Source organism: Meriones unguiculatus, chromosome 19 (genome assembly GCF_030254825.1).
Source record: "Meriones unguiculatus strain TT.TT164.6M chromosome 19, Bangor_MerUng_6.1, whole genome shotgun sequence".
NCBI classification, from domain to species: Eukaryota; Metazoa; Chordata; class Mammalia; order Rodentia; family Muridae; genus Meriones; species Meriones unguiculatus.
Window position 1 is genome coordinate 22419970 of NC_083366.1, and position 20830 is coordinate 22440799.

At 40.8% G+C, this 20830-nt stretch overlaps 1 protein-coding gene across 3 annotated transcripts; it reads left to right on the top strand.

Annotated features, from left to right (window-relative positions):
• Positions 1 to 4244: 4244 nt before the first annotated feature.
• On the top strand, positions 4245 to 13067 carry Tubal3 (tubulin alpha like 3). 3 transcript variants are annotated; one of them, XM_060372558.1, is made up of 5 exons: positions 4268 to 4304; positions 6712 to 6746; positions 7848 to 8091; positions 10350 to 10498; positions 12021 to 13067. In XM_060372558.1, exons 3-5 carry the CDS (start codon positions 7989 to 7991, stop codon positions 12963 to 12965), a joined length of 1197 nt encoding a protein of 398 aa, XP_060228541.1. In that variant the 5' UTR covers positions 4268 to 4304; positions 6712 to 6746; positions 7848 to 7988; the 3' UTR covers positions 12966 to 13067. The 3 variants fall into 3 exon arrangements, with proteins under 3 accessions (XP_021512386.1, XP_060228542.1, XP_060228541.1); XM_021656711.2 differs by lacking the exon at positions 6712 to 6746 and having other exon boundaries at positions 4245 to 4304; XM_060372559.1 differs by lacking the exons at positions 6712 to 6746; positions 7848 to 8091 and having other exon boundaries at positions 4262 to 4304.
• Positions 13068 to 20830: the final 7763 nt, after the last annotated feature.

Consider the following 20830-nt stretch of genomic DNA (forward strand, 5'->3'; position numbering starts at 1 on the left):
GTGTGGGAGGTCACTGCTCATTGTGGGTGCTCCTGATGTTCCTGGTTCTATAATAAAGCAGGCTGAGCAAGACTTGAGGAACAAGCTAGTAAGCAGCACTCCTCCCTGGCCTCTGCTCAGCTCCTGCCTTCAGGTTTCTGTCCTGACTTCTTTTGATGATGAACTGTGGCATGGAAGTGTAAGCTGAATAAACTCTTCCCTCCTCAAGTTTCTTTGGTCATGGTGTTTCATCACAGCAATACTATCCCTAACTAAAACAAAAACTGTAATTAATTATAAATCACTATAATTATACAGAAATAAAATAAAATTATACAGAAATAAAATCAATACATTAAGTTTTCTTTAGGTGGAAAGATTTTTGGCAGTTAAAATTCTTTTTATTTTTATTTTCTTGATAGAAAATTTTCTTAAACACGGTGACATATTGAGCTTGTATCTCATTTATAAAGAAACATTTTAGCTTTTACAATGATCTAAAATTAAGGAGTAAAATTCCCTCATTAATTGCCCCCTATTCCATTCCATCCTATTTTTCTCAGAATAGTAAAAAGAAAGTACTGTTTCTAATAAGCACAGAAATGCCATTCATGCATTCTACCCAGAGTTTTATAGAATTCAGACATTTCAGAGGAAACACACACTTTCACCTACAGAAGCAAGTTAGTTTGTCTCTAGATCCACAGCTATGGAAACTGGTTTTGATGTTGTCACCACAGGTAGTCAGTCCTTTGAGAACTTGTAACATTTGCTGTCAAAGCGATAGATACTCCAGGATGCCCACGTGGGGACTCTGTGTGAGTTGTGCAGGAAAACTCTTTCAATGCTGATTCACTTGGGAATTATTTAATTACTCATTAATTAATTGAATATTTTCAAGGCCTACAGCTAGGTTTTACCACAAGGAAGGGAACTGAAGACACATTTTAATAGGAGAACTGCCATGGTGAATTGAAGCAAATGGAAGAAAACTAGACTATTGTATTAGTTGCTGTTCTGTTGTGATACAACACCATGACCAGAGCAACTTACAGAAGGAAGAGTTTATTTGTGTTTATGTCTCTAGAGAGATAAGAGTTCATCATGGTTCATCATGGCAGTAAGCTGCAGGAATGGTGTCCGGAGCAGAACATTGAGAGGTCATGTCTTTGACTGAAATATGAGGAGGAGAAAGTGAAGCAGAAGTGGAGTGAGGCTATGAGCTCCCAAAGCCAATCCCTCCACCTGAGGTTCCATTTCATAAACATCCCCAGACAGCACCACTATCTGGTGAGCAGGTGTTTGAAGACTTGAGCCTGCGAGACATTTCTCACTCAAGCCATCATAACTACACTCTGAGAGCTGGTCATATGAACCTTGGAAAAGGTTAGTGAAATCTAACAAATGTACAATAAATTGGCCTTCTGTTGTCTAACTGTCTTACCCTCCTCTCTCTGCTGCACTCCAGATTCAGTCTCTTTCTCTGCCTAGGACAGGATTAAATACATGACCTCACATCTTCAACTCTGTGCAAATTGACCCCACCTTTAACATATTTTTCAGGTCAGGGTTGATAAAATAGGTCACATTTAGTCTTTTATTTGTTTATATAAAATTGGATGCTAGGTCTCTCTCTGACTAGATAATCTCACTAATTTGATTAGAGCTAAGGGTTAGCTACATTTCTTCAAGTGCAGATTGATTTTTTTCCCCCTAAAAGTCTTCAGTCATATGCACTGACATTAATTACTGTAAAAGCTGAGGAGAAAAATGTGTGAGCTGAGAAGGGACAATTAATCAGAAGTATAATTTTTGGATTCTATTTGTGTGTGTGTGTGTGTGTGTGTGTGTGTGTGTGTGCAAGAGGACAGAGGAGGGCATTGGATCCTCTAGAACTGGAGTTACAGGTGGTTGTGATCTACCCAACTCAGACTGTCAGAGCCAAGCCTGGGTTTCTAGAAGCCAGCAAGTACTCTTATGCTCTTACTTGTCATCTCTCCAGCCTCTGTTAGCTTGCTAGTTTTATGTCAACTTGACACAAACTAAAGAGTCCTTGGAGAGGAGGCAACCTCAGTTAAGAAAATGCCTCCATAAGACTGAGCTGTGTGCAGACCTGTAGGGCATTTTCTTAATTAGTGATTAATATGGTAGGGCCCAGCCCATCGTGGGTGGTGCCATCCCTGGGATGATTGTCCTGGGTTCTATACGAAAGAAGGCTGAGCAAGACAAGAAGAACAAGCCTGTAAGCAGCATTCCTCTTTGGCCTCTGCATCAATTCAGGCCTTCAGATCCCTGTCCTGCTTGAGTTCCTGTCCTGACTTCCGTTGATGATGAACCATGATGTAGAAGCATAAAATAAACCATTTCCTCCCCAACTTGCTTTTTCATCATGGTATTTTATTGTAGCAATAGAAACCCTGAATAAGACCCTCTAAATAGACACTCTGATATTTTCTTTGTTTTTCTCTTCCTATTTAGGACTGATCTTTGTCCTTACCACAGCATTTGTGCCTGGTCTTGTCTGTATTTAAAATAGTTTGAACCTTATTCAAGGAGCAGATAACTTGTGAAATACGTATTGTTGGTATAATATTCTTATGGAATGTACCCTGTTCATTCAAATGCTGATTTCTCTACCCAACTACCTGGTTTCAATCCAGACATTGCATTGTGATGTTTATTCTAAGCATCATCTGTCTCAAGTTTGTGTAAACATGCCACAAACTTGTTCTCTGTATTGTCAATAAAATAACCAGCCAGTGCTGTGCAATGGAGAGAATAGGGTGGGACATGCTGGTCCAGAGGGGAGGAGAAGGAAGAGAGTGGGAGTGGAAGGAGGAGAGCAGAGATCAGCAGAGGACTTGGAACCAAGAGGAGAGATGAACTGGACCTAAGATATGACCAAAAGCAAGTATAAAGGGTGAAATCTGAATGGTAGGAAACGATGCAGGCTTGGAGGTTTAGGATGGAGTAACTATTGCCCAGCATTGTGCTCTAGGTTAATTAAATAAATCCTAGTCTCTGTGTGGTGATTTAGGAATAACTGGTTTAGGAATAACCACTGATTAACTAAAAGGTAAACCTATAATAAATATTAATCACCCACAAGAATTATGAAGCAGAAAGGGCTGATCTGGGGCCTAGAGAGATGGGCTCAGTGGTTAAGAGCTCTGTTGCTCTTGCAAGAGGTCCAAAGATTGGTTCCCAACACCTTTTGGGTTGATTTATTGCAGTGAATCTTACTCATATGCTTTAGTTTTTCCCATTAATATTGACCAAATTCTTAATATCAGGTGAAAAAATTGGAAGACACTTGTGATAGCTGGGAGGATAGTCAGAAAATTGCTTGCTGCACAAGCATGAGAGCCCTAGCTGTACCTTCCAAACTTGTTATATCAGTGTAATGGTTTGAATAAGAATGGCCCCCATAGGTTCATAGATTTGAGTACCGGTCACCAGGAAGTAGCACAATTTGAAAGGATTAGGAGGTGTGGCCTTGTTGGAGGAAGTATGTTGCTGCGGTGGGCTTTGAGGTTTCAAAAAGCTTATTCCAAGTTCTCTTCCTGTTGCCCATGGATCTGGATGTAGAACTCTTGAATACTTCTCTAGACCACACCTAGCTGCATGGCGCCATTCTTTCCACCATGATAATGGACTGAACCCCTGAAACTGTAAGCAAGTCGCAGTTAAATGCTTTCTTTTATAAGAATTGCCTTGGCCGTGGTGTCTCTTCACAACATTGGAACACTTAATAGTAGAGGTAAGTGTTCCCAAACCAACGTAGTTAATTGCATCCTATGCCTACTTACTAAGACAACCAGTGATGTAGAGTTGGATTCCCAGGCCTCAGTAGCTAACAAATCTAGCTTCGTCAGCAAGTGCCAGACAGTCAGAGATTCTGTAACAAAAACACAAGTGACTGGCTCCTGAGGACCAATACCTGAGGTTGTCTTCTGGCCTCCACTTATGCACATAGAGATGAATGCGCACCCTTACCCACCAAACACATAAGTGTAATGTGCATACATACACAAAGTAATTTATTATATTCAACATACATATAGTTTAGAAGCTACTGTGGGCAAACTGTCACTAACTTAGAGACTAAGCTGTTGGCAGAAGCTCTATCACAGCTTGTTTAGGCCCAGTATGGCGACGTTGCCACCGGAGAACTGAAAGATTAAAAATTGGGTATGTTGCTTTAAGTGAAGAATGTTTTCCGCCTTCAGGTGGAGTAATTTCCGGGTCCTGTGATAAGGTTGGGCTAGAAATGACTGTTCCTCAATCATTACCCAGGGCTGTAGGGGCACCGTCTGATCAGCATGGTAAGTGGGCATAGGATGTAATTAGCAGTGTTGATTTGGGATGGCGGCAGATTTTACAGATGGTGTTTAGGCACTTTTCTTCATCCTAAATCTTTAGTAAATCACAAACGAGTGACAGGATAAAGGACACAGCATTTTCTTCAGTTCTATTTGAGAATGAATAAGGTAACTTCTAGCAGTTCTATCTTGGAACTACCTTAAAAAACTCTTTCCCTTTTAATGTTTTTCTCCTTGTGGAAACCAGAGTAGTTATTAGTATCTTAGAATTTTGAATTTTTCACTGGAAGCATCCTTTCAAACTACTTCTTCTTTGTCTTATTGTAGTTGACTTTCTCTCCAGCATTAAGTTTGCATAAGTTGTTTTTACCTCAAGAATCAGGGCTTCCAACAGGAAAGACACTTGTGGTGGTAGATATTCTGTGTCTTGACTGGATCAGTGTCAGCATGCTGTCTGTGACACTGTCTTGCAAGATATTTCCCCTGAGAGCAAATGAGTAAAGGGTACGAGAGGCTCTTTGTCTTATTCTTAGAATTACTTATGAATCTACAACTATCTTAATATTCAAGGTTTAATTAAAAATTATACTTTCTCAGTAACTCAAATCAGCTCTGGAATTGCATTTATTAGTGTGCTGGGGCTTATTGATGTTGACATTTAGTGGATATAATCTTAGACTCTTTAGTACCATGACCAGTGTCCTCACAGAGACTTAGAAAGGCAGCAGAGGCTAGGAGAAGATTGCTATCAATCTAGTCCTCTGTACAATTTTGGATGCTGCTATTTTGTAAAGTCAGATGCTTCTAAGCCCCAAGAGCGGGGCTTGTCAGGCCAAGTTCTTCATGCTGGGTTGAGAAAGAACAGTTATTCCTTACTGTGTTGTCTGAGCACATGGAGGGCAGCAGTTTACTTTTGTTGGTGATTGTTTTTAGGGTGACTTACTGTCAGCAAATATGCCTCTCAACAGAGCTGCTGATGTAGCAACTGACAATGGGAGAAGGGAGTTACTGGGAGCTGTCTGCATGTGAATTTTGTAGAGTAAGTGGTTCTTTGAGGTGCAGACACAACGAACAAAACTTTTGAACTCAGTCTTAAACTTGGAGGACAAAGGTCTGGTTTGGTTAATGCCTTTATGGCTTTTAAAGTCCAAGCGGAGGGGAGAGGAATGAAATTTTTCTTTGCAGATAAGGATTTATGAAGCTTGTTTGTAATGGAATGTACTGTTTTGGTCCTCCATGTCAATGGTGGTGAGGCTATTTGTTTGTTCTAAGTAAAGTGATATTGAAGTTAAGTCCAACAGCTACTATCACCAGAAACTGAGAGCTGCACAAAGAAGGAATAAGATGAAGTTCTAAGTACTGAACTGAAATTTCCATGAAGCAAAGAAGTCTATGGTATGCCATGTCAGTGGAGACAAAGGGCAAGGTTTTGATGCTGTTGAGCAGGACAGAGTACAGATCAGATTGCTGGGGTGTGGCAGGTCAGAGCTCTTGACCTCTCCTGCTTTCTGGCTCACACAGGCCTGTGGCTACCATGGCCCAGTGATTGGCGGGAAGTCCCAAGGTCTGGAGTTGACTTCAGACTTTGAGATAGTGCATTTGGCCTTGCCAAATGCTTACAGGGCCAAGCAGCTCGAAAGACCTGAGGATGTAGAAGGCAGTGCAACCTCGGGGCAGACTACTGGCAATCAAATTCAGCTGCTTAACATCAGCTATTGCTGTAGACTTCTAGGATTTAACTTTTTCTTTCTCTCTTAAAGAGTAGTCAATACAGTCTGTCTACTTAAAAAGTTGTTTTCCTTTAAGAAAAATAATGAATGCTGATGAGGGCAGATTAAAAAAAAACAGTAACCTTTACATAAAAAAACTCTATTATTCAGAAATAGAGTTTATGTAATTATGAATTTATTTTATTCATGTATGTGTGTGTGATTTTGACTACATGTAGAGACATGAGTATGTGGGAGGGAGTGCATATGGACTCCCAGGGTTGATGTTAGGAACCATCTTCAATTGTTCTTGCACTTTGTTCACTGAGTCAGGCTCTCTCAATCAAAGCCAAAGTTCACAGACACAGCTACTCTTGATAGAGGGCTTGCTTTATGGATTTTCTATTTCTACCTTCCCAGGCTAAAATTAAAGGCAAGTTGACTCATTCCTGCAGCAGTATTTATCGAGGAGTTTCTGGGGATCTAAACTACACACATAGACACACAAATATTAAGAAAATATTTAAAAAACTATTTGAAAATATTCTTTATGTAATTATGCATAAGATAAGTTTTCTTTAAATTATTACATTTATTTTATTTGCTGTGTGAAGAGGGGTCAGAGCATTGGGGTGTGTGTGTGGGGGGGTCAGAGGATAATTCGAAGGACTCAGTTTTGATTCTCTTCTTCCAACATGCAGATCTGGAGATCAAACCCTGTTTTTCAGGCGTGGTGGTAAGCACCAACTCACTCAGTCACATCTCTGGCCTCCGGTTTTTATGCATAATGACTTGCTTGTTTTGGAAAATAAGTGAAACATTCTAATAGTTTTACCGTAAATATCCCTCCTTGTAGAGAGCACATATGAATAGCAAAATTTCAAGGCATGAAAAGATGATATCTTTCATTTGTCTACCTGACAAAGCTGGCTGATTTAAAATTTATTTCCTTCTAATAACTTTTTTATCCCAGGTTAGCTAGCCTAATGTAAATACCCACTTACCACACCCACATTTTACCCTTAATCATAGTTATGCGTAGGGTATATAAGGCTAGACATATAGAGTCTTAAATCAGTTCTTCATTCAGTGCGCATTATCAGGTGCTTTATTTTTATGGTAGGAAGATTGTTTAAAACATTTTGTCTCGTTTATTATGACGTGTGTGTGCAGAGTGAATATATGAGCGAGTGCAAGTCATCACGCATGTGTGAAGTCTGTTTTCTCTTTCTATATACCTGGGTTCCAGGGATCCAGCTCAGGGCATCGGGCTTTCAAGGCAAATGATTTTACTCCCTGAGCTGACTCATCAGCGTGAAAGAATTTAAGCACCATTTTGGTTCTTGGTTCAGTTTTTCACAGAACTTGGCTGCTTCTTGAAACATGTTTTTCATAGGACACTTTCGCGGAGATGGTCATCTCCTTTTACCTGTATGCGTGCACCAGGAATCTAATTCAGAGTGTCGGGCTGATGTGGCTGTTAATTGCTTTTACTTCCTGAGCTACCTCGCCCCTTTTGTATAAGACTTTAGAGATTCTCAACCTGGGGGTCAAATGACCCTTTCCCAGGGGTTGCCTAAGACCATCACAAAATGCAATTCACAAAGGTAGCAAAATTACAGTTATGAAGTAACAACAGAAATCATTTTATGGTTGAGGGTCACAAAAACATGAGGAACTGTATTAAAGGGCATTAGAAAGGTTGGCAACAACTGCTTCAGATTATAATGACCTTCCTTTGTGATTTCTAAAGTAGTTTGGTGTTGACATTTGTAATCAATAGTGCTTATGCTATCTACGCTCCCCCTCTGTTCTAACTCACTGTGGCTTGTTTTAGAGGGAGTGTCTCTCCATTCACATTGGTCAAGCTGGTGTCCAGATCGGGGATGCTTGCTGGGAATTGTATTGCCTGGAACATGGAATCCAGCCAGATGGCTTCATTCTGGACAGCCAACACGATCATTTGGAAAATGCTAAAATGGAATGTAGGAATGCCGCTTTCGATACCTTCTTTCATGAGACAAGAACTGGGAAGCATGTGCCCAGAGCACTTTTCATGGACCTAGAACCAACTGTTGTAGGTAATCTAAACTTGACTTGCTAGTGCTTTTAGCCAAGTCCCAAATCAAAGAAATGAAGCAGATGGGATTGTGCTAATCTATATGACCACGATCATGTAGACCTTTTCTAAACCTCAGTCTGTAACATGATGAACATACCCAAATGGAGGACTTAGGCTTTCTTTCCTGTGGGGTAAAATGATGTAAAGCTCATACACATACTTCAGCCAAATATTGAATCCTTTTTCCTGGGTCTGAGAACAAAGCTAGAAGCTATCAGCAAAGAAGCTGAAAATTTGTCATTATCATCCACAAAAGAGTAGAGGATTTTCAAATTATTCCACGGAAACAAGGTACCATATAAATCTTAAAATAATGGGGGAAGCTAATGCTATTAAAAAATTTTAATATTTATTTATTTTCTCTCTCCTACTCCTCCCTCTTCCTTTCTCTTTCCCTATGTTCCCCTTCCCCCCACCTTCTCCCTCTACACCCCCACCTGTGTGTGTATGTACGCATTTGAACACTCATGGGTCATGGTGCTACGTGTGTGAAGGTCAGGGGACAATTTGAAGTAGTAGTTTCTCTCTTCTACTAGGCAGATTCCAGAGATTCAGCTCAAAGTATCAGGCTTGGTGGCAAGTTTTTTTTTTTTTTCTTTTTTTCTAGCCCACTTTGCCATCTTGACAGTCCAAATGCCATTTTACAATTAACAGTGACAGACTTGGCAGCTCAGTCTCCATGTGGATCTCTCAGTAAGGGGATCGGGGGCTGCCTCTATCATGAACTCAGTTGACTGCTCTCTGATTGCTTGCCCCTGATGATGCAGCCTTGTCAGGCCACAGAGAAAGAGGATCCAAGCAGTCCTGATGAGACTTAACAAACTATGGGCAGATGGCAATAGTGGGGATGTCCCCCATTCAGTGGACTAGGGGAAGAGGGTGGGACTGGAGGAGTTGAGGGAGGGGGCTTCGATCAGGATATGTAATGAATAACTTGTGAAGAAAAAAATAAAATAAACAATGATAGACTTTGTAATACCCTGTCCTAAAACTTCTAAAATGCAGCTAGAGAAGTATTAGAGATAGAAATTAGGTATTGTCTTCAGTAGACAGCTAGAGAGGAGGGTGGTTTTGGCTCTGATGCTGTGTAGTAGTTGCTTAGTCCTACCAAACAAACTCTCTTCAGATACAGTGGTGTAAGGCAGCAATAGCCATTCTTTTGTTCATAGATTTGTGATCTGTGTGAGACTCAGAAGGTACAAATTCTCACCGTTCCACATCATTTCAGATTCGAAGGTTCAGGTGGGAGGCAGGGGACTCACTTGCATAGTGGTTTACCCACCTAGGTGTCAAGTTGGTGTTCTGAATCCTGAGCCACAGGTGTGGGTGGGGCTTTGAGTCCTCTCCACATGGACCGTCTTTGAGATGCTTACATACTTGTCATAGCATGGAAGTCAGGTTTCAAGAACAAGTATCTCATGGATACGTGATGAATGGATGTTCATGGCATTTGTCTCACAGCCCTGGAAGTCACACAGTGCCAATTCGTCTGTTCTCAATGAGTCAAAATAGATATGAAGACACGAAGGAAGGGATATGTACCCCATTTCACCTTTTAATCCAGTCATACCAAGTTTCTAAAAGCAAATGTGGGATAGGAAATGTTTTTGTGACCATCTTTGGGAAATAGTCTGCCCTTGTAGAGAAATACAATTTGTCTATACTAGATCAGAGTTGATTTCCTTATTAGAATAGAATTAGAATACATAGCAAATTGATAGGAAAAGGCGGATTGATGACAAAGACTGTTAATGTAATGCAAAGATTAAAAGTTTTATTAAGTGGATAAGGTCAAAAGGATAAGGCCAAAGATAGCATGGACATGCTTAGTACTGCTTTGCTAGGTGTTATGAACAAATACAACTAAAGAAACTACTGTAGCTCAGTGGGTAGGGTGCTTGCCTAACATGCAGCAATCCTCAACATTAAAGCAGATATGGCATGCACACTTGTAATTCCAGCCCTCAGGACGTGGAGGCAGGAGGATGAGGAGGTTCAAGGTCTCTCGGAGTACATAATACCTGGCCTAACAACACCAGCAAGGAGACTTCCTTGTTTTTTTCAGACTAAGAAAGGCCATTTCTACAGGGTAAATTCCATTTCTTTGCCACACCATGAGAAAAGAACAGGGACCAGAGCATAGAGTTTTTGTCTGGTTTAGAAAGGGGCCAGCAGTAAAAGCAAAGGCAAGCACTGACCACAGCTCCCTCTCTGCAGATAGCATCCGTGTGGGGAAGTTCCGCTCACTCTTCCACCCAGAACAGCTTGTGAATGGAAAGGAGGATGCTGCCAACAACTACGCACGAGGTCGATACTCTGTGGGTTCAGAAGTCATCGAGCTTGTTCTAGAAAGGACCCGAAAGCTGGTAAGTGGCTCCTCTCCCACTATGGAAGAGTCGTGCTGAAACGTGGTCTTTTAGCAGCATGTAGTAGCCTTGCTGCCATCCTCGCTTCCAACCCTCTCACCGAGGGGAAGGGCGTCCTGACTTTCCTTACACTGTTACATGGGAATCCTTTACAATCCCCGGATGTCTCTCTTTTACTCTTGTTTCTACCATTGTGTGTGTGTGTGTGTGTGTGTGTGTGTGTGTGTGTGTGTATGTGTTAGCAGAGACTTTCAGAGCTCTCTAAATTGCATTATTTTCTGATTGTCACCAGCAGTGAAGATGACAAGGGGCAGAAATTTTGTGAAGGTTACTTACTCCATTTTCTAACAGTTCTGAAAGGGTTTGAATCTGCAAATCCTTCGTTAGGTAGGTGGTTTGGGGCAACCACTAGGAGCACGGTGTATATAACTTAGGTGGCACTTTATCTACTGTGGAGGGTACTTCATCTTGCTTCTGTATCTTGCTTATTTTTTTTCTTTATTATTGACAAAACCTTCAGCTCATATATAGATAAATTCATGGAAAACAATGAAAGATAGCCAAATATTTAAGCTTTGCTTCTATGTGCTGAGCCTCCCTTATCTGACTTGATTGGAACCAGAATTTCTTGGATGGGTATTTTCTCCAGGTTTTGGAATATTTGCACACACACACACACACACACACATGCATATATACCCATATAGATTATATTTGTGTGTGTGTGTATATATATATATATATATATATATATATATAATTTTTTAGGGGACTCAAGTCAAATGTAAAATTTATTTAAATTCCCAATACCCCTTTAGTCAAAGGCTTCAGACAATTTTAGGCAGTACTTTTAGTTACTGTGTGTTCATGGCCACCCATTATTATGAGCTCAGATATGAAATGTCCATTATGACATCATATAAGTACTAAAAAATCAAAAAAGAAGAGGATCTAGAGCATTTTGGAGTTTGGAATTAGGACTGCTTAAGCAGTAGTAAAAAATCTGACTTTCCCAACTCCGAAAGTAACATTCAGGTATATTTCTAGGTAGCTATGTTTGTTGTGTAGCTGACATGGTGAAAGAGGGCATTCTGTATCACTCTAAAGTATGTGTGCTCCTGTGTATATTTATGTACACATGTGTTCAGGGGACAAACTTGCCTATCATTCCTCAGATATCATCTCCTTTGTTGTTTGTTTGAGATGGAGTCTCTTGTTGACCTGGGACTGGCCAGCCAGGAGAAGACAGATTGTCAGTTAAGCCCTGGTGACTTGCCTGATTCCACCTCTCCTGTGTTGGGATTATAACTATCTGGCACCATTAACAGCTCTCTTTTTTCTCTTACAAAACAAAATAAGACAAAACAATGCAGCTTTTGGGGATCAAACTCAGACCTGCATGCTTGCAGGGCAAGCACTTTATCAATGGAGCCGTTTCCCCAGCCGCCTTTCTGAATCCTTTGCTCTTGGGATAAATCCTACCTACCATCATCATCTTGTTAATGGCATGTTTTCTCCACAGGCAGAACAATGCAGTGGACTTCAGGGATTTTTGATTTACCGAAGCTTTGGAGGAGGCACAGGGTCAGGATTTACATCTCTCCTGATGGAGCGACTCTCAGTAGAGTACTGCAAGAAGACAAAACTGGAGTTCTCTGTTTACCCATCACCCAGAATCTCCACTGCTGTGGTAGAACCATACAACGCCGTTCTCACCACTCATTCGACCATAGAACACTCAGACTGTACCTTTATGGTGGACAACGAGGCTGTGTATGACATCTGCCATCACAAACTTGGCGTTGAACGTCCTTCCTACGCTTGTATCAATAGGTTGATAGCCCAGGTCATATCTTCCATTACTGCTTCACTGCGTTTTGAAGGGCCCTTGAATGTGGACTTAATTGAATTCCAGACCAACCTCGTACCTTATCCACGAATACATTTCCCCATCACAACCCTTGCCCCCATCATCTCTGCTGACAGAGCTTACCAAGAGCAGCTCTCTGTACCTGATATCACTGCTGCTTGCTTTGAGTTCTCCAACCAGTTGGTCAAGTGTGATCCTCGGCTTGGGAAGTACATGGCTTGCTGCCTACTATACAGAGGAGATGTGGTCCCCAAGGATGTGAACGAAGCAATTGCAGCCATGAAGTCAAGGACCTCTGTTCAGTTTGTTGACTGGTGTCCAACTGGTTTCAAGGTGGGCATCAATTGTCAACCACCTACAGTGATGCCAGGAGGGGACCTAGCCAAGGTTCAGCGGGCTGTGTGTATGCTGAGCAACACCACGGCAATTGTGGAAGCCTGGGCCCGCCTGGACCACAAATTTGACCTCATGTATGCCAAAAAGGCATTTCTGCATTGGTACATCACAGAAGGCATGGAGCTAGGGGAGTTTATAGAGGCCCGGGAAGACCTGGCTGCTTTGGAAAAAGATTATGAGGAAGTGGGTCTGAGTTTCTAATGTAAAGATGGCCATGCAAATGGATGCTGAGTTAAAATGTCATGCTTTGTTTTCAAGATATTATATATCTAATGAATAAAAAGGAAAGCAGAAACCAAATCAGCAAGATCCAAAATTCTGCATTAAATTAAATATATTAATGTCAACAATACAATAATGTTTTCTTGTATACAAGAATTCAGCTCTGCTAATTGAGACGTCTGGGGATTAGAATCACTTGAACTACTGGGTTTCTTCTAGGTATTTATTTTATATGAGTTCTTATGTCGTTGTAAAAGCCTGTCTTTATTCTTTGCCCCACCCACTGTAAAAAAAACAAAACAAAACAAAACAAAACAGCAAGCGAGTATGGAACCTTAATATTTCTGCTTTTCCTTTTCTGTTTGAGGTAGAAACACACAGATTATGAATGTTATTTCTCCACTATCTATATATTATACATCAATTAAATCAAAAGTGCTTTCATAATATTTCCTTCTCCAAGTGTGGGATTTAACTCCTTAGTTTGCTTTCCAAGCAAAACAAACAAACAAACAAACAAACAAGAATACTGTTGGACATTTTTTGGAATTTGGATAAAAGCAGGGAGACATAAATGCTAGCATTTATCAGGATTTCCTTCTTCCTTTTCTCTAATTTCTTGGTGTGAGCACACAACCTACATTTAGGATAGATTTTTCTCTCCTCAGCTAAATCTCTGGAAATACCATTACAGACACACCTGAGGTATGTCTCCTAGGTGATCCTAAAATCTAGTCAAGTTGACAATGACATTTAATTACAGAGGCATTTTAAAAATTAATTAATATATTTATTCACTTTATATCTTGATTGTATCCCTCTTTCTTCTCTCTTCCCAGTCCCACCCTCACTTGCTCGACTCCCTACTCCCCTCCCCTACTCTTCAGAAAAGTGGAGCTCCCCCACTTGAAAACACCCCAGCACATCAAGTTGCATCAGGACTGAGCACATCCTTTTTCCCTGTGGCCTGGTGAGGCAGCCCTGTTAGGGGGAAATGATCAAAAAGCAGGCAACAGAGTCCATGTCAGAGACAGCCTTCCTTACTAAGGAACCCAAATGAAGCTCAAACTGCCTATCAGCTACACCTATGGGGTGGGAGGAGTGGGGGGCTCGGGCTAGTCCATACATGGTCCTTGGTTGGTGCTTCAGTCTTGCTAGCCCCTATGGGCCCTGTTAGTTGGCTACAGAGACATTCTCAAAGTATGGCCAGAAGAACTTGGTTCTGAGCCACTTTGAATTTTGTTTGATGACAATGTAAATTCTAAACTGGATTAAAGACTGGCTGGCTGCTAAAGAAAAAAACCTTGGGAAATGCAAGAGGTGTAAAGAGGATGTTTAAACACTGGATGTTTAAAAAGCACTTTATGAATGAATTCTTGGAGAAGGAGAGGGGCGGGACGTGGACCGAGAGGGAGACATTGAGGGAAATGGTCTCAGTGGTGATGCTTAACTTACACTTTCCTTTTTATTCCAGGGCTATATAGTCCATAGAATGAATGGGCAGGTCTTCCAACCTCAAATTTCCCTCATGGACATACTCAGAAGTGATTGGAAATCCTGTCAAGCTGACAACATTTACCATCACAGGCATTTCCTCCACTGTCTCAGTTACTGCTCTACTGCTGTGAAGAGACACCATAACCAAGCCAATTCTTATAAAAGAAAGCATTTAATTGGGGACTTTCTTACAATTTCTGAGGGTTAGTCCATTATTATCATGGCTGGCAGCAGACAGGCATGGTGCAGAGAACTTTATGTCTGGTCTGCAGGCAGCTGGGAGAGAGAGAGAGAGAGAGAGAGAGAGAGAGAGAGAGAGAGAGAGAGAGAGAGACTGGGCATGGCTTTGGCTTTTGAAACCTCAAAGCCTGCTCCCAGTGACACACTTCCTCCAACAAGGCCACACCTACTCTAGCGAGGCCATGCCTCCTAATGCATCTTATGACTCACCAACTGTCAACCAAGCATTCAAACATATGAGCCTATGGGGGCTATTCTCATTCAAACCATCACATCCACATTCTGCTTAAGTGATTGTCTTGAACAACACCGGTTGTGACCTACTGATCAAAACCAGTGACTTTTGTAGCCTTCAGATTTCTCAGCCTCAGAATGGGTCATTTCATGCAGTGCATTCTTTGATTCCTGTGGCTCCAGTTGTTGCTCTTCCAATGTGTGGCACCCCAGGAAGCAACCTCTCCTCCTTAACTTTTTATTAATCATATATATTCTTTGACAGCTTCATATATGTGTGACCATGGGTTCGGAGTTATTCACTGGAGCTTGTGAATACTCAGCATGTAACTGAAGTATGGGTGTATGACTGGCGACAATGACTCTCTCAGGATCGTTCGGTAGCCAGTAGCTCAGCAGGGAGACCCTCCCTGATCCACCATTGACTGATGACAGGCCCGGTTTTGTGTAGGCCCAGTGCAGGCAGCTGTGGCTGATGTGAATTCCTGATTCCGATGCCTGTGTCATGCCAAGAAGGTGGCATTCCACGCCCTTCTCCCTTACCTTTCTGCCCCTAATCTGAGATGTTCCCGGAGCCCTAAAGGGGATGGTATAAATGTCTTGCTCTGAGCTGAGTGTTCCATCAGGCAGACACTTCTTCCACACTGTCTTTCCCCAGTGGATACATTTCTGTCTCTCTCCTGTTAGTTATCTCACAGATGCACGATCTGAAAGAGTGTCCACACTCTTGTCTCCAAGTTTTCTCTGTTATGTCTTACACTAAACTTTCTACTTTCTAGATACATTATCAAAGGTGCTTTTGGTACACTTAACTAATTTCTTCTTAAAAATGTATCATTTTCCTGAAACATGTTCTTCCTTTAGTGATCTCCATGTCTATTGGTGTCATTTTTGTCCCACTGAAGCAGATTCTAACCAAGTTGTTTTTTTTTGCTACTTTCCCTGAGTTCTTATATTCTATATAGAACCAGTTGCCGATGATTCTACTTGTATAATTTTACAAGTCCTTCCCTTCCTCTGAGTCATTAAATCTCCTCCTCTTAACAGCCTTTCCCTCTTCTGTCTGTTTTCCTTCATCCACCCAATGCCTGAGCATTCCAAAGCACAGCTTGCATGACCTTGCTCCCTTGCCCTAGGATTTAATGACTAGCCACTTCTAAGACCTAAGGCAAAACTTCTGCACATGGTGGCTAGAGTCTTTCCCAGCTCATACCAACCACAATTCTATTCCTCTCTGTTACAGTGGTGTCATAAATTCCAACCAAGAAAGCCTCTTGCCAGTTTTCAGTATATACTTGTCCTTTGGATAGAGATGTAACTTGCACTTTAGAGTGCAATTCAAAGGTCCCTTGTACCCTGAAAGCTTGGAAATCTATTGTCTTGTGTCCTCTCCAGAGCCTCCATTCACTAAGTCCAGGATTTAGGGATAGCTGAACTATGCTGTACAGTTTCTCTCTGTATTAAAATGTGGTACTAAGTAGTAGATGTTAATTTTTCCTTTTGCATATCTTATATATTGCTTTATAGTTTTGTAAGGCCTTTTTTAAAAAGTTAAAATTTCTTTAATGTACTTGTTAGTTCTTTTTTAGCCACCAGAGGGCACTAGTGAAGCAATTCTCTCCGGTGTTCTTTTGAGTTCTCTAGATCTCTCAAACACAGAACGTTTGTAGATTTTTATTTTGTTTTAAAAATTCACAATGTAATAATATTCAAATGGAATCTTTTCCTTAAGTTTTTAAATAAGCCTTGTGAATACCACTATCTGTAAGCCTGATTTTTCCTTTTTCGTGTGTGTGTGTGTGTGCGTGCTTATATGCATATGTGCACTCGTGGGGAATTGTGTGTGTGCACAAGTGTGTGGAGGCCAGATGCTGAACTGGGCGTGTACTTTCTTTGAGCACTCTCTTCACTGTTTGATGAGGTAAAGTCTCTTAGGTGAACTTAGGACTTGCTGACTCAGCTAGTGTAGCACCCAGCTTGCTCTTTGACCCCCACCTCTATTTTTGAATGCTGGGATTACATGCAGCTGTTACACCTGTCCAGCATTTAAGTGAGGCAAACTTACACACCTGCTTTTAAACAAGATCCACATATATTTTTGGTACCATTTTTGTATTTTAATAAGTGGTGTTAAATATTTGAGATTGACTATGAATTTAATATATTCCATTTCCCTTTAAGAACTGTAGTGGCATGTCAAATCTTCCCTCAAACCCTTAGTAAGTATTTTTAAATTGAAATATTTAAACTACAAATGCAGTAAGTACCCTTAGCCATTTTAAGAATGTTCATAAATTAGAAAAATTGTTACTTAACATTATAAGCTTTAACTTATTTAAGAAATGTTCATAATTAAAAGAGAAATTAAAGGGCCAAATGTGACTCTTCTATGCCAGATGCGCTTAAATTTTGTAAACACCGTAGTTTAAAGTCAAATGTGTACAACTTCTCTAGCACAAGAGCTCTGAGACATCTTCATTTACCTTGTTAATGAATTATCCACCATATGCTTACCTCTAGCACAGCTGTGGTGAGCACAACCCTGAACAGCAACGTAATCTCGGTATCACAAGACTGTAGTGAGGGTGGAGAGTGAAAGCCATAAACAGAATACAAAACTCTGTTAGAAGGCAGCGAGACAGCTCAGCTAGTTGGTTAGGGCGTTCGCTGCCAAGCCAGATGACCCAAGTTAGATCCATGAGAACTACATAGTGGAAGAGAGAATGACTCTTGTAGGTTTTCCTCTGATGCCCAATTTGTGCTGTGAAATGACATGCCTGTGTGTGCACATGCACGCAATAAATAAAATGTAATTTAAACGTGTTGTACAGCATAATGCATGAATTCCATGCAACTGGATGCTTTCAACTCTTTCTCACATGTCCATGTCACAGTTTCAGGGTTTTGAGGTAGACATGGGTCTCTCGTTTCTCCCTAAAACATGATCAACCAAAACCTGCTCATAAAGGGAAGGCCTGAAACCTCTGTGCATTTCTGCATTGATCATTAATTTCCTCCTGCTTGACTGAAGACAATCTAAGTGACCCCCTTGAAACCACTAATCATCAGAGGGTGCACAGCCATTATTAGAGACTGACATGGTTTCTGAGAGGACTCAGACACTGGGCGATGTGTGAGGCTCTCTCATCAGACACCTGAACTGTTCATGCACATCTCTCTTACAGAATAATTCAAATTTGTGCCTTAGGAAAATGGGAAATTATTAGCTGTCAAGAGCTCTTGGAAGTTCCACAGTGTTTAATTCTTGTGCGCACACAGCTCCCTTTGTGTTACATACTGATCTCGATGGCTGCTAGCATACTCAAAAGCTCTTTAGTCACAGCAGCTTACCATTGAGTTCTTGAGGCTGGAGAGGTATTTTTCACCATTTGCATTTGTTCTATGACTGGAGAGAAAGCAGGAGGACCAGGGAGCTTCCTCATGTTAAGGCAATGATTGGTGCCTGTCCTCCAAAGGTACCCAGCACAACAGTGAGGTCAGGCACAATGGCAGTTTTCGGATATGGTCAGCTCCACTTCCCACACATTGAAGGGATTATAATTCATGATCTTAGAGATACTATTTAATCTCAAGAAAGGGATTGAATGTGCAGACAGCTAGAACTGTTGAATGGGAGCTCTCCAAAGGAAATACTGTGTTTTATCTGCTCTCAGTGATGGATTTCTGATTCGGACAACCCTCCTACTTACTGAATTACCTGCACATTTTCGCCATCTGTAAACCCACATCCTGGAGGACACACTATTATCTCCCAGTATCTATGTGTGGCTCTTGGATGCTTCCACATTGCAGCTCATTTGAGTCTCATGATAGCTGTGTGAGGTGGAGGAGGGATGGTGTTTCTAATGCTTGCAATGCTGATGAAGAGAAAGTTCATGGGTAATGAATGTAACTGTGCCAGTCACAGCTGAGAGACCTTGGCTATCATTCTAACTTCTCTAGTCTTCAGTCTGTCTTCAAAACTAAAAAAAAAGTTATAGACTTTGAATATATTCACAAGAATTAAGATAACATTCATAGATTCTTATCAGGGTTCTAGGAACAGTAGGGACCAAGGAACTTACATGATTTGCTCATAGACATGTAATATGTAGAAAAATTTTTATTTCCCTGTGCTTGGAGTATTGATCTAAGAGTTGGGCCATTTAAATTTTAAAAATAACTAATTTTTAAATTTTCCTGAAATGCTTGCAAGAGAATGATTGTTAAATCAAAAGGTATAAAACTAAAATTTCACTACATATTACCAAATTGTCTTTCTCTGACCTGTAGGGACATGGTGGAGGAGAGTGGCTGTTAAAATCACCAGTGTAGAATGTTGTGGAACTTACAGACATTTGCCAATATGATAGATGAGAAACTATATGTGGTAGTTACAATAGCATAGCTGTTGTGAAGCTGAACACCTTTTCAGAAAGTTAAAGTTCGTCTGTGTTTGCGCAGGTATGTGTGCGTATGTGACCGGTCATGTCCTTGTTCGTTTTCTTTTTGACTAGTTTCTATTGAGTTTATTTTTACAGTAGCTCTTTATATATTTGATCAGAAAGCTTTGTGCCTTTTGCATGAGTGGCAAACATTTTCTGAATGTTATTACTCTATCTGTATGTCTGTCTTTCTGTATTCCCCCTCTGTATGTGTGTGTGTGTTGGGCACTTAATCAAGGACTTTATATATAGTGAGGCAAATGTCTACCACTGAACTACATCCCCAGTTTCATTTAAAAAAATGGTTTTACAAAACAAGGTTTCTCTGTGTGACAGCCCTTGCTGTCCTGGAACTTGCTTTGTAGACCAGGCTGGCCTTGAATTTACAAAGATCCACCTGCTTCTGCCTCCCAAGTGCTGGGCTTCCCAGCTTCACTTTTATTTTGACTTTACCTCTGGCAGTGATGCTGATGTTCATGGTGTGTATGTTCATGCATGTGTGTTTATTTTGTTTCATTTATTTATTTATTCATCCATTTATTCATTTATTTAAATTATTAATCATCTGTCGCTGTGTAGAGGTCAATACTACCATGATCTCTTTTCTGGAAATCTGGCCATTGAACATTATTATCGGGAGGCCACCAGAGTTCTTAGTGTGGTCCAGTTTTAGAGAAGAATTTTGTTCATTTTAAATATTCTGTTCTTTGAATTCTACATACAAACTGATGAATAAGTATGCAATTTTACACAGCTGCCTTCGCTCTCAAATTCATCATTCATAATATTATAGTGGCATTGGCTTCTTTACAAATTTGCTTATGTTTATTCACTTAGTCTATTGGCTTTCAGACAGTGGAAGCCTCTGCTTGCATCAGAGAGACATTAAATTCTGCCACAATGCCCTGCATTGTACTGAGTAGGTTTATGGGTTCAGTGCTTAGTGGGTAAAATACTTTCCATGTGTTGTGGTTGGAATTAGAGTGGCTCATATGCTCATATGTTTGAATGTGTGGTCCCTAGTTAGTGGAACTGTTTGGGAAGGATTTGGAGGTGTGGCCTTATTGAAAAAGGTGTGTCAACTCGGGGTAAGTTTTGAGGTTTCAAAACATGTCATTTTGTCATTCTCTCTCTCTCTGCCTCCTGGTTGTGTCTCAAGATGGGTGCTCTCATGTAATGCTCCAGTACCATGGTTTTTTGCTTGCCTTTTGGCATGCTCCCCACTATGATGGTTATGGACTCTAAGCCTCTGAAACTGTAAGCACCAAATTAACTCTTTTATAAATTGCCATGGTCATAGTGTCTTATCATGGTGATAGAAGGAAGCTAAGACACTATGCAAGCTTAAGGACAAGTTTTCAGATTCCCAGTATCTGTATAAAAATGCTGGAGGTGTGGCATTGCATCCCTCCTGTAATCCCAGATACC